Source organism: Zosterops lateralis (genome assembly GCF_965231275.1).
Source record: "Zosterops lateralis genome assembly, chromosome: Z".
NCBI classification, from domain to species: domain Eukaryota; kingdom Metazoa; phylum Chordata; class Aves; order Passeriformes; family Zosteropidae; genus Zosterops; species Zosterops lateralis.
The window spans coordinates 86125361-86138808 of NC_139800.1; the positions used below are offsets into that span (position 1 = coordinate 86125361).

The window sequence follows — 13448 nt, forward strand, 5'->3', positions numbered from 1 at the left end:
CAGCTGCCTGTGAAGGTGTTTGTGACTCTCTGGCACAGCAGTCACAGCAGGGCTGGGACCTTGGCTTTACCACAAGATGCATTCCTTAGACATCAGTGGTGAATTTTTAATATTCCTGTGATATTTATGCCGTAAATAGGAGATTGCCCTCCTTTTCCCACCAGACACAGAAAAACACTCACAGGCCATATACTGCTGAATCCCTAAAGCCTCAAGTCCTAATAACTGACTGCAGTCTGATTGAGATCAGCAGCTTGAGAACTCATTAGTTCAAGGGGTTTGCTTCCCCGAGTGCCTGAGGTCTTGGAGACAGTTACTGCCCATCTCAAAATTATGTTCTATTAATGCATGCCATAAAACTGCCCTTTAATATCAGTTCAGAAATAAGCACAGGAAATAGTTGCCACAATGGAAATTTATAGAATTGGTTTGAGAACAAAAGAGCAGGCACTGCTTCCCTGTGAGAGTGAAGGAGTTGGGCTGTCCCTGGCAGCCTCTCTTTGTCACAGACCCCGTCCAGCAGCAGCTTCCAGATGTAATGAGAGTTCATTTTGAGCCTACTTTTAATTCTGGAAAATAATCTAAAGAAACTTGTGTCTTTCACAAGGTATTTTTGCTGCTTTGTTTCTTTCAGTTTGAAATAAGCTGGTGTGGTGCCTGGCTTTGGTGGTCTGTTGGAGAGGAAGGATGATGCATAATGAGGGACTCCAGAAATGGCTTTGTGTGAATAAAAATTAGAGAATTGGCTGCTTGTGCTTCCTGTAATATCTGTCTTCATTGTGAAAACTGCAAGTCAGAATCAACCAGACTTCAAAGTTAGGAGCACACAGCTGCAAGCTGAAAATAAGATTTCTGGGTGATGCAAAAGTGCCAGGGCTGTTTGGTAAGAATATTTAATCAAGATTTTGGCAAAGCTTAATAGTGAAATGGTTTGGATAGACTGTGTTGTCATTAAGAGGTTCTGAATGTTTCACAACCCCAGAATAGAATTTTTTTCAATTAGCTTGTAAGTATTGTTGCGCTCTGAGTTTATGATGTTGTGCAGGTGGCTAACAAAAAAATCACACCCTCAACCGGGAGAAATTAGGAGGAAAACAAAGCAGTGATGAAAAGAAGCAAAGAGAATTTTTACTGCATGTATACCTGGGAGATTTTCATCAGCTGTCTCAACTAGGAAAATGTTATTAGAGCAAAATACCCTACTTTCCTACCCTTCTCTGTCCTACAGGCAGTCACTTGAAGCAAGTTATTTTAGAGAGGGTTTTTTTTAGACTTGTTCTGTAAGGAACTGAAAGCAATTTGATAGCCTAATGTTTTACCCTAAAAGGAAAAAAAAAATTAAAAATCCTGCATATCTCTAAACAGCCCTTGGGACTGGGTAAACTCACTGGTGACCTTTATTTCCTTTGGGAAATAAAGGGTGAGGTGCAGGAGGCAGAGGATGAAGGAGGTGCTCAGTGAACATCACTGTTTTCTGTCCTGGAGGTGACAGTGACGAGGCATTGGCTGCTGCTCTCATTGCTCCATTGCTCCAAAAATCATACTGGGGGGATGTTGTTTTTTTTTTCTCCTCTGTGCAAAAGAGAAGGGATTTCTTTCACTTTGTGGGTGCAGGATTTAAGAGGTGCTTTGATGCTCTCTGTGCCTTGAAGACCTTGTGTGTAGAGACGTGACTTCAGTCCTTCCAAAATGCCAGCAAAACTAATTTACTGCGAGTGTAAGCGTCCCGGGGCTTGCAGCATGTAAAACTAACCACACTTTGAAAAGTTAGGGAACTGAGGAAAATGCATGTTTCAGGTAATGACCTGAAAAGTTCATTCAGGGAGTGAATGGATCCATGGAAGCATAATTTTTTTGTGTTAAATTGTGTCATACATACAAAAACAATAGTCCAACAGGAACAGGAGGATTTATTTTGCCTGGATTTTATTTACCCTATGGTTGTCACAGCCTGCCATTGAGCTGAAGCCTCTCCATGTAAAACTGGGGGGAAAGATATTTCCTTACAGCTTTATTAAACTCTGAATTACATCAAAGATTATTCAGTTGGAACCCGAGCCAAGGCCTATGGACAGGGTTGGTGTTATGGTTTCTGGCAATTCTGGATAGAACTGAAATGCAGTTGGACATAAAAGAAAGACACAAACCAGCAGACTGTTTTGTTGGTGTGTTTATATAAAGTAAACATGTTTGAATTTATCTTGAAAAACATCCTGATGCCGGCAGCCATCCGAGAGATCACTTTCCCTCAGTAAAGCTTACAGGAAGAAGAAATTTTTTTCCTACTGGCTTGTTGACAGCAAGTTTTTATTAATGTAATTATCATTATTTTATTTGAGCTAAAGAATGTGCTACAGGGTGATATTTAACAAGCTGAATGTTTTGATTAGGAAACATAATAGTTACTGCAGCTATTTTATATTACTGCTAAGCAAATTCCTTTTGTAGACACAGGTGCTGTGGGTTTGGTCTCTGTAAGTCTCCATCAAATTATGAGGTGAAAAAAAGAAGGATTCCTTTTTTTTAAGGCTATGTAGTATTACCACTTCTGTCTGACAATATGTACAAGTTCTTCAGCAGTATAATTCCTGACAAGTGTCCATTACATTTTTAGTCTTATCCCTGTTTTATTTGTGGGAAGATGACAATGTGGAGCACCAATGTGTTCTGCCCATGAGGATGAGTAATACATTAGGATGAAAGGGAAAAAAAGAGATTAGCTGCTGAAATACAAAGCAGAGACAGAGTGAATGTTGGAGGCTGGCAGGATGGTCCCACATGTACCTTCAGGAAGGTGCCAAGGAAATGGATGTTGGATTGTGCCTTTTTTTCTGACCCAGAGATTGGGCCTTTTAAAAACTTTTATTTCATTTTTAGTCTCATGTGAAAGGTGAGAGAATGCAGATGTTATAATTCGCACCATCACAATCAGAAGCCAAACTATTTCTTATTTACAATCCATTATAAGCATTTCTTGGCCTATCAGCTTTTGCCACACGATGCTGCTAATGCTTCTAAACCAATCATCTAAAATTACCCCTCGTGGGTCCTACTACAACACATCTTTCATACTTCTGTTTCTCCAAAATATCTAGTCTGTTTGCAAGGCCATCATTTGAAACTTGTTTCTAGTTCTATTTCTCTCTTAACAGCGTCTGTCCTATTCCATGGCCTTTCTAAGTCAGGAGTTCTAATTTCAAAATTTGCACACAGGTGCACAAGACTGTGTGAGCCTTTCGTCAGGCTTTGGGAATTCTCTACAAATTCATTTCCCACAAGTGCAGATGTGCCCCAATGCAGAATCCTGCTGAGCGCAGCGTCCCTGTGCTGGGCTGGGGCTGAGTGTCTGCCAGGCTCCTCTGGGTGCTGTGCTCCTGCTCTGAGCTGGTGGTCCTGCCCAGCTGAGCTGATGGAAGCTCTGCATATGGGCACTGCAATAGGGGTGTAAGCAGATCCCAGGCACTGCAGCAGAGTCTGCACTGGGGGAAGCAGCTGCAGGCAAACCGTGCCCTCTGCTGCACGTGGCACACTGTGTCCATTAAACACTGCTTTGCATTTCTGTTCATTCCCTAAAATTTACCATTTCTCTCCTACTCTGGTGTCACAGTAGGACACAAAAAAAAGATACTTGACTCCAGTCAGAAGGCAGTAGAAATCAGAAGGTTTATTTACAATTATTTCAGCCTTTTTATAACATGCTGTGCTAAAGACACGTTATTGGTCCATAGGAGTGACACCTGTCCCATTGGCTCAGTGACAGAAATAAAAAACAACACCTGTTGTTATGGGAGAGGAATATTGTTTACACAAGGTTATTTTGGGAAAAAGAATACTGTTGAAAAGTTTCCCTTGGGAAGAGCTCAGGCTCAGAAATTATGGGGTCCACACTCTGGTGTACATGTGATTCTTTCATAAGTGTGGGTTTTATCCCATTGGCAAAGATAGCAGATGCCTGGTGTTGTTTCTCCGTTTTCCAAAGTGCTTCTTCACAGTTGTTTGATAATGATCCTTTCATGGTCGTGCACTGATGACCTTCAGTCATCAGAGGTGGCTGCCACCAGGTTTTTAAAGCTTTTTGCATTACATTCCATGTAGTTGGAACTTGTCTGTGGGTGGTTCTCAGTGCCACACTGGAGGTCCTGCAGCTGTCATTTCAGTGGCTCCACAAGGGTGTTTGGCTGTCACCACAGCAGTGGAAGGGACACACAGGGCCAGGGGTATTCCTTGTTTTGTAATAAATTCTCAGCCTGACTTGAGGCCATTCATCATGGTGAAAAAAAGGTTTTAGCTGTTCCTCCAGAACACTGACAGCAGTTAAGTTATCCATGCATCAGTCCAGAATTAGGGCTGTGTTACTGCTGTGGTTCTTGGGCTTTGCTGCAGGTGTCAGGGCTGTGCTGCCCCTCAGAACCAGCACTCATTGTCACCTGCTGTCCTTCTGTGCTTCTGTGACTTCGGCGTGTTGGTCACTTACAAAAGGTGTGGGTCCTGTTGAAGTGTATTCACATTTAAATAAATCTGTGTGCAGGTAGTGATGGGGTGTGTCAGTGGTGGTGAAGGACTGGTTGTGTGTTTTGCACCTCAGATGGCAAAGGATGTCAGGATGCCTGACATAAAGATGTCAGGCAGCTGCTTGCCAAATACTTGACAAACGGGATCCATCTTTGCAGCTGGTTTGCAGATACTGCATGCTCTGAGCTTACATAAACCATTACATTTTTGAGGACTGACTCTTCAGGACCTGTTGGCCCTTGGCTTATCTTGGGTGTTGCCTCCTGGTAATGACTGCCAGCAGCTTCCCCTCGGTATTGGGGCACTCAGTGTGTTCCCTGGGCACATCCTGCCCTTCCTACAAGCCTGAGTAAAACTGGGATTGTTGAGGCTGGGATAGAATGGCAGCCCAGACCTCCTGCTCCATTGACCTGCTGCTCTGTTTTGAACCACTTGTGATTTTCTACTTGATCATCCATCCCTTCTACTGACACTTTATATAGATTATTAGTGTGGGTTACTGATGCTGGGTGTAGTCTAATGAACCAACAGCAGCCAAGGTGCAAAGTTTCTCTGGTGGATTAATGAGGTCTTGAGAGAAGGTGACTGCCCACTGTGAACAGAACAACTGCCAGGTTAAATTTACCCAGATAGAACTCCTGCCAAAGAAAAAAACCCAGTGCATGAGAACGCAATAGGAAAATATTTGTTTAAAGGGATCCATGCTTAAATCTAACAGGTTTTTAAGATGTCCATGTGTTGGCAGATATTTAGGAAGCAGTTAAATTGTTAGAATTAATGTTCAAGAGTTTGAGAACCAAATAAACTTACCTAGTGCACACCAGTTAGTGCATGCTTTAGACTATCCTGTCAGTAGTTACTTTTCTCATTATTGAAATTCTTGGAATTTTTTTTTTTTTTTTAATTTTAGGTTTTTAATTTTTGGTTTTATCAATCATATCAACAAACCCATCAACACAGGGTTGAGGAATGCAAGTTTGGTTTTGGGTATGGTTTTATACTTCTGTGTTATGCTATAAATAACAGTTGATGGTTAGAGGCTGTCTTGTGAAAAAGCAGCTAATTTTTGTTCATGTGAGATGATCTGTGCCTAAAGCTATGAGCTGAGGAATCTCACTATCTCTGTTATTAAGGCTGCATTTTTTTAGATAGTGGAAAAGTGTATTGATTTCTAAGATGATCAACTTTAAAAATTACTTGCTGTTTTACAAGGAAACCATCAGAAGGATTAATGTGCTTTTTCTTTGTACATCCACTCTTCTATCTGTTGAAAATGATGATGGAGTTCAATATCACTGAATTATCCTTCCTCTGGGGAATGGGGGGAAGTTCTACATCCTGACGAAGGCACATTCTCCGTGCTTTGGAGAGCAGATAGTGCGGCACTACCTGCCACTGTGGGGTGATTGCTCACTGCTGTCAGTGCAGACATCACCTGTGGCCCGGCCATAAAAGCACATTTGGTTTGCTTTCCTCCTAATCTGCATGCGGAATAGATAGGGGTGCTAGGGGAGAATAAAGCAAATATAGGAGGGAACTGTGTTGCTTTTCAGAGTGAAGTGTTATTCGACTGTTTATCAAAGCTGCATGAAATGGGATGAAGTCTTGAGCTTTATGAGAAGCATTGTTTATAGAAGTAAATGTTTTTTTACCCACCCTTCTATCACCGTGACTAAGATACATTGCACTTTAAAGTTTATTTTCCTTCCTATGAACCTTTCTTCCCCTCCTGTCTTTCCCCCTCCCTGACATTATGTAGTTGATTTGATTCTCGGGATTGCTTTCCTCAAGCTCTAACTTGAGTTCATTTTGTTATGTGGTGACCACAGTTATGGATGACGCTCCCCCTGGCACACAGGAGTACATTATGTTACGGCAAGATTCCATCCAATCTGCGGAATTAAAGAAAAAAGAGTCCCCTTTTCGTGCTAAGTGTCACGAAATCTTCTGCTGCCCACTGAAGCAAGTGCACCTCAAAGAGAACACAGAGCCGGAAGGTTTGTGGCACTATGGATCCATGTTCTGTTTGTTTTATTTCTTTCTCCGTGTATGTCCCCGGGTGTGCTGTGTGTCCCCAGCCTGTGTGGGTGCAGGTGATGCACTCATGTCCCTTTGCTTGCCTGTCAGTGCCTGGTGCTCCCACAGGACACTGTAACCTGAGCCACTCACAGGATCATTCTGGGAGAGAACTGACGCTGCTTTTTTTCTCCAATAAAGTTGGTTTGTTTCAGTTCTCATCATTACACACTGCCCTTTTTTTTGGCTGCCAAAAGCTGCTTGCTACTCAAACGGCATCAATTCCCAGCCAGTTCTTTGCAGTAACGTTTCTGAAGCTGCACTCTGCTCCAGGTCTGGCACTCAGACTCAGATTCGGCTTGTCCCCAGCACCTTGCACTCCATAAGGCTTCTGCATAGTGCTAGAGAATGCTCATGGCAGCTGTTCTTGGGTGAAGCAGGATGAACTTTGTATGTAATGCACGCGTGGTTGCATTTTGGGAAATGGAATGCATGCAGAGCAGAAAAAATACCTGAGTAGATTGTTTTCCTTTTCAGATAAAGCAAAGGTATGGTCTCTCCTCATGCTGTGTTTACTGATATGAAATTGCCAATGAGGTATATCTCGTTTGCTTAGTGTACATAAGATTAAGCTATTTGAAATTACATTTCTTAATACTTTCTCCTATTGTTCCTTATGTATTTTGCATTACTGCTTCATATTCCACATGGTAAGCCTTCTACTTTTTGCATAAGTTCCAGTATCTGCCAAGACAAATAATGCTGCTGCTGGTAGAAGTGTTTTAAGATTAAATATTCAGGGCTGGATTTTGCCACAATCGAGTCTGCAAGATTGGCAGAGCAAAGCAGGTTGGAGTTCTTATTACAAATCACTCGAATTATTCTCTCTGTAATGATGGGCATCCATTGCTGAGCTGTCACTATTAGCCCAAAATATTTCAGTCAATTGCTTTCTTCTGTTGCATACCCCAAATTTTGCATGAATGTTCTTTTACCACCTCTAGGAGATTTCTGTCTTTTAAAATAAAAGTATTTTATTGAAATAGCATTTATCATCTCACCAGAAATATTAACTCTGATGCACATTCTGGTTTAAGGCCTGGGGAGAGGTTTCTGGTTTCAGTGATGATATAACTGAATGTTAAAACTGAGGTTTGAAGAAAGTCCATTTGTCCTCTCAGTTCTGGGGCTGCCTTGATAGAAGTTGTGATTTCATGACTCAGTACACACGAAGGACGGATGAATCCTATAGCACTCCTCTGGCTTAGCAGACGTCATAGATTTCTTGTCATCTGTCAGGGTTTGTGTTGTTCCTGTGAAGGGTGAGACAATATAGATATTACTATTTTCTAAAAAAAAAAACCCTATTATTTCTACAAAAAAAGAGATGTTACTATTTTCCACAAATTTATTTTCTCCACTCCTGAGTGAATTTTAAGCCCAGAACTGTTCCTGTCAAGCTCCTCTAGGAAAGTGATGGCAGCTGAGCTTCTACAGGTGCTCAGCATGTGATATTTGGGGAGCAGGAAGATTCCACAGCCATGAGGCATGGTGGTCCCACACCTGGCATCCCTGACTGATGTGCTGTGTTTTGAATTCTCCACGTGCTCATATGAAACTCCAGCAGAAGTCTGTCATTACTTCAGTGGAACCTACACTGTGAACTGGATTCCTGCAGAAGACTGGCTCTTAGCTGGGCTGATCATTTCGGTGAATAAATGACCAGCTGACAGACACTCCAGTGGCCTGTCCAAGAGGAAAGGAAAGCAGAGCAATGCTGGGCTTTTCCTCTCTAGAGTCTCCGGGGGACGTGGCTGGGGAATTTGGGATCTCCTGGGAAAGGCTCACACAGTGCAGGCTCTGGGGAAAAGCCTGGGAAGCATCAGCATGGGCATGGGGCTGCCTGGAAGGCAAGACTTGCTGCTCTTAGGTTCTGAATAAATCTACAGTGTCTGTCTGCAGCAGCAGCTGTGTTACTCCTTCCTCCGTCACATATGGCACTGGTATTCATTTTCAGGGAAAATGTTTGGTTCTGAGAGGAAGGCTTGCCATCTTTTATTGCTGTGCACAAGGAGGAATGTCTCTTCCCCTGTTTGTCCCTCCTGCTTTCCTCCAGGAGTGTTGCACTCCTAGACAGGCACAAGAAGCCATGGCCACACTGGCTTGTCCTGCCACCACCTGAGTGAATGGTATTCAGAGGGGTGTCAGTTTTTATTGTTGTGTGATTTCTATGTAAGTTTCTCTGAAAGATACTGTCTCTAGCACAGAAGGGAGAATATCTGATTAGGAATGCTTTTAGCCTCTGTTGTAAATTGCCTGGGCTGAATTTATCTTGTTCTTCAGAATCTGTGAATTGCTTGGGAATGGTGTTAGACCCACTGAAAGACTGGTGTGTGTCATCCTCAGTGGTTTGTTGGCATAAAGCTTGAAAAATTTTGATTGTGAAGTGATCTGCACTGTGCTTTCCACGCAAACCCTGCCACAGTCCATTGAAGTTAATGGAGTGGCTGAAACAATTCCTAGCAGAAATCCCTTCCAGTGTGAGCCCAGCAGTTAACAGCACAGTAGTGCTGTTAGGATAAAGGAAAAAGAATGTTTAAACTTGTTACTGTGACATAAATTACACATTTTTGAAGGTACTGGGAAGTATGACAACTAGGAAGCTGTTAGCGAAGTTCTCCAAGTAAAATGTCATAATGGAAGTTCTGTGGAAAATTGCAGACTTGGAAGACCGTGCAGAGAGTAAAAAAATGCCCCTTTTTAATCTGCTGAATAATGGCATGGGAAGACAGAGTAAATGTTTCTAAGTTTGCAGTTCTTTTGTTCAGATGATGGATTTCCCTGGAGCTTTTAACCACTTTCATACAGGGGTAGTGCTTGGGGAATCTCATTTATCACTTCAGGATTTGGACTCCCTAGGCATGTAGGATGACACCAGATTTAAAAAAAAAAGATTTTCCAGACTTTTTGTGGAGGTGTTTGGGGAATGTTCTGCTATTTTCTGAGAGGCTTAAATAGCACATCACACTGGTGTCTGAGCCTGGTAGTCCATCCTTTCTCATATTTTGGGCCTATTTCTAAGAGCAAAAGAGGGAATGAGAAAATGAGATCCATGTTTCCTAATTAATCTGCCTTGGTTTCTTCTTTTCCCCACACCTTGCCTGCTTGCAGCACCATCTTTATTCACAACATGCACATGCCTCACATGCACCTCAGGAAAACAGGCCCAGGGCACTTCCTTTGGAATCAGCCTGGAGGACACAGAGAAGGTTCTTGGCCCAGTAAGTGGGCAGCGAGTGGTGGGAGCAGGAGGAAGGAGAAAACAGGAAATCCCAGCAATGAGAACTCCCCAGATGTGGGAATTCCCAGCTGAGCCCTGAGGGTGATGCCAGCCTGGGCTGAGCTCAGGTGGGGTGCTGCCCTCCCTGGTGCTCTGGGGACTGGTGAAAGCTGAACTGCTGTTTTGTTCTCCATCTTCTCAGCTTTGTTTTGTCAAAGTCATTCCACAGTTGACAATATCATGGGTCTCTCAAAGGCAGTAAAACAAGCAGAGCGGACACCCTTACCTGCATGCTGGTCCTGTGGGCATTGGGCATTATTTACAGTTGCATCCATGCAGCAGCAGAATACAGAGTGTTTTTGTAGCTTCCCTCAAGCCAGGAATACACTGCTAGCAGGAGAAGGGCCATCTGAAGTACATTTTGCAGCTATTTGTTCTCTTAAATAGTTTAAACATAAGCTGCTGCTGCTATCTCTATAAAACAAGGTTGCATAAAAAGGAGTCAGCTCCTGGAAACCGAATTTGAGTTGTATTATTATATCCAGGGAAGAGAATAAAATGAGAGAAATGTTTTTAAAAAACACTCATTGGTTAGTCACAGTCACACAGTCAAGAGTCTTGGACATGTGCCCATAGTTCTGTTTTTGTGTGGGTTTGTGTTTGTTTTTTTGTTTTTTTTTTTTTTTTTTTTTTTTTTGTTTTTTTTTTTTTTTTTTGTTTTGTTTTGTTTTGTTTTGTTTTGTGTTTTTTGTTTTGTTTTGTTTTGTTTTGGGTTTTGTTTTGTTTTGTTTCTTTTTTTTTTAATTTAGTCTCCCTCCAGGCTTACATAACACAGAAAAGCAGACAAGCATGGCAAAATACGTATTGGGGATGGGGAGAGGGAAATCTGGGATAGCAGCTGGTAATGAGGAAGAGCAGCTTTCCTCAACCAACGAGAAATCTGATTAGATGGAAAATGTTAAGGGTGCTAATGTGAAACAAGCAGCTTTTTGGTTGCTCTTGACAATGGCTTGCTCTCTTCATCCCTAGCAGTGGAGTGAGGGGCAGAGCCAGTCCTGGGGCTGAGGCAAAGCTAGGATGTTTCAGCACATTGTGTGGAGGCTGCCTCTTCCACCTGCTCTGTGTGCACTGGGACTTTTGTCACCAGCAGAAATGTGGAACCTGTACGTCGTGATACAGAATGTCCCTTTGGTGCTCCGAGCATTGTCATCACTGATAACACTGTTACTTGGCACTCTAATTATATCCTTTTCTTCTAGACTAAGTCAGTCCTATTAGCCCTGCATGATCCTTTAATTATGTTAATGCATGTGTATTTCTGCATTTTAGAGAAGAAGTGGAAACAAGAAGGGGGAGGAGAACTGTGTTGGAAATCAGAGAATTGTGAGAGGTTTTTAAACTTTACATATTGTTCAGAACTAAAAATGACTTTGTGTTCCAGTGAGGAATAATAAGGACAAGCCACATGGAGCAGCACAATGCCCAGGACAGTCAGAGCAGGTCCACGTGGCAGTGGGACATCCGTGGAGTCATAGCATCTGTGCTGTGGCTGCCTGAGCTCAGGTTGAGCCTGGCCCAGCTTCTGGGGAGGAGGCAGCCCCTGGTTCCTCTGCTCACTCACTTGATCCTACTGAAACCTCATCCAGGTGATGGCCCTGTGATACTGAACTAACCATATTTCTTAAGTGTTCTCCCTCATGTCTTCTCATTTCAGTGGAGTGGAAAGCAGAGACTTGGTGTCCTGGTTGCTCTTGCCATTTAACCCCTTCCTGCTGCAGCTGAGCTGTTTATGGAGCTCTGTCGTGGAGCTGTTCACCCCAGAGAAGGCAGGCAGTCTGCTGTTGGCTGATGCTGGGCCTTGGAGTCCTCTTTGCCTTCCTCACTGCCCTCTCCCTCAGCAAAGCCTTCCTTTTGATTCTCTTTTTCCCAGCACCTCTCAGGCCCTCCTGTGGGGAATGTGGAGCTTTCACCTCGCCTTGTTCCCAGGTTCTGGCACTGGCAAAAAGCAGCTGAGCAATGCCTAAGTCTTCTCCAGTACCAAATGAAAGTAAACACTTAAATCCTGCCTGTCTGGGTCCACATGGAGTTGCTGCAGCTGTGAGCCCATATCTGCAGTGAAGGATGATCTGAAGGGAGGTACAGAGACCAAAAGGCTGAAGCTGCCAACAGTAGAATGGCTTTTTCCCCCCAAAGAGAAACTGTCTTTGACTTGAGTGATTAGCTGATAACCTCCTGTTTCAGGGGGCTGGGAGGCAGTGGTGACACTGCACTCCTGCTTCAGAAGCTCAGTACACCCAGCAGAACAGTCTTGGACGTGGCTGAGCCCTCCTACCCTGATCCTCCAAAGCCTTTAAGCACGAGATTACCTTTAAACACGAGTGCTCCCAGCAGAGTCGCAGGGGTTGGAAGCTGTTTAATGAGCTTACCTTAACACAGGCTGGGCCTGGCTTGGGTTCAGGCTCAGATAGTGCAAATCCAGAGTAATTCCACCAAAATCCAAGATATACTCAATATTTACTTGTCTGCAAATGAGATCAGAACCCCCTCATATGGTTTAGCTTCTTTCCTTATTCCTTCAGCAATTGATGTGATCCTTACTGCCACAATAATTCATGGTTGAACATGTAAGGCACCTTAGGAATCCTGAGCAGCAGGGAAATTTAATGTTTCCCATTATAAAGAGGGAAGAGAAGGATAATCATCATCATCATCATCATCATCTTCACTTGGACATCTCATCAGTATGAGTAGCAGTAACACTGCCTACTGAGTCATCTAAGCATTAAGTACTTCATTGTCTTTGGAAGGGTCTAGGGAGATCCTTCTCACTGTCTGCACACAGCATCTCAGTCCAAGAAACAGCATGCAGACCTTGGTCTGTTTGTCAGACTCAGGTCTAGGAATAGTGTGGCTGGAGGAAATGAAGATAAAATGTCAATAGTAAAGCTAGCTAATAATTAAGTGGTTTATTGAACTGGGTTTTCCTGGTGGTAAAATCCAAATGTGCAGCTGTAAATGTGAGTAGTGCAATTGTTAGCCAAATCTGTCCTCTGTAGCATCAGAGAAGTCTGAGTAAGTAGTGGCATTATGAGCAGTTGTAGAACTTCTATTTCAAGAAAATGATTTTTAATTCTCAAACTGGACCTGGCCTTAGCCCTGAACAGGTCATCACAACCCAAAAAGAAATGCTCTCTCTTATCTTACCTTTTGAAAGAAATCTTTTTGTGTGCCCTTTGAAAGAAATCTTTTATCTGTGCCTTTTGCTATTTTGTTCTAATCTCAAAGTAAATATTCACTGTGGAGACAGTATCTGGCACTTAGCATAGCTGAAGTAGGACATTTAGACCAAATGAGTCACCCTGATATTCTTTTCTCATCTCATCTTTAAAGGACTGTGAGATCTTCAAAGAGTGTTCCTTGTATGGGGAAAGGCCTTTGTCTTGCTCCTTTTCCATCCCATGACTCTCCTGAGAAAGCATCAGACTTCGTTCTTCAATCTGTCCCCATTTTAAATAAGGAGATGTAGTTCTTTATTAATAATGAAGGTTCTTCTTTGTACCTTACTCAGCTACACAGCCCACCATAATTATTGCACAGACCTTTCTTTATCAGTGCTAATTTCTGCAATGTTCAAACACAG

At 42.9% G+C, this 13448-nt stretch overlaps 1 protein-coding gene across 3 annotated transcripts in view; it reads left to right on the top strand.

Moving 5' to 3' along the window:
* The window catches only part of LOC310922378 (fibroblast growth factor 13), a gene marked incomplete at its 5' end in the record, with an annotated part of 214401 nt that overhangs the window by 115208 nt on the left and 85745 nt on the right, over positions 1-13448 (top strand). For 2 of the 3 annotated variants that reach the window (XM_083882889.1, XM_083882887.1), the window contains one exon: positions 6342-6509. The exons of the other annotated variant lie outside the window; for it this stretch is intronic. In XM_083882889.1, coding sequence (XP_083739015.1) covers positions 6344-6509 — 166 coding nt within the window. The remainder of the gene's footprint in view (positions 1-6341; positions 6510-13448) is intronic. 3 annotated transcript variants of the gene reach the window in all.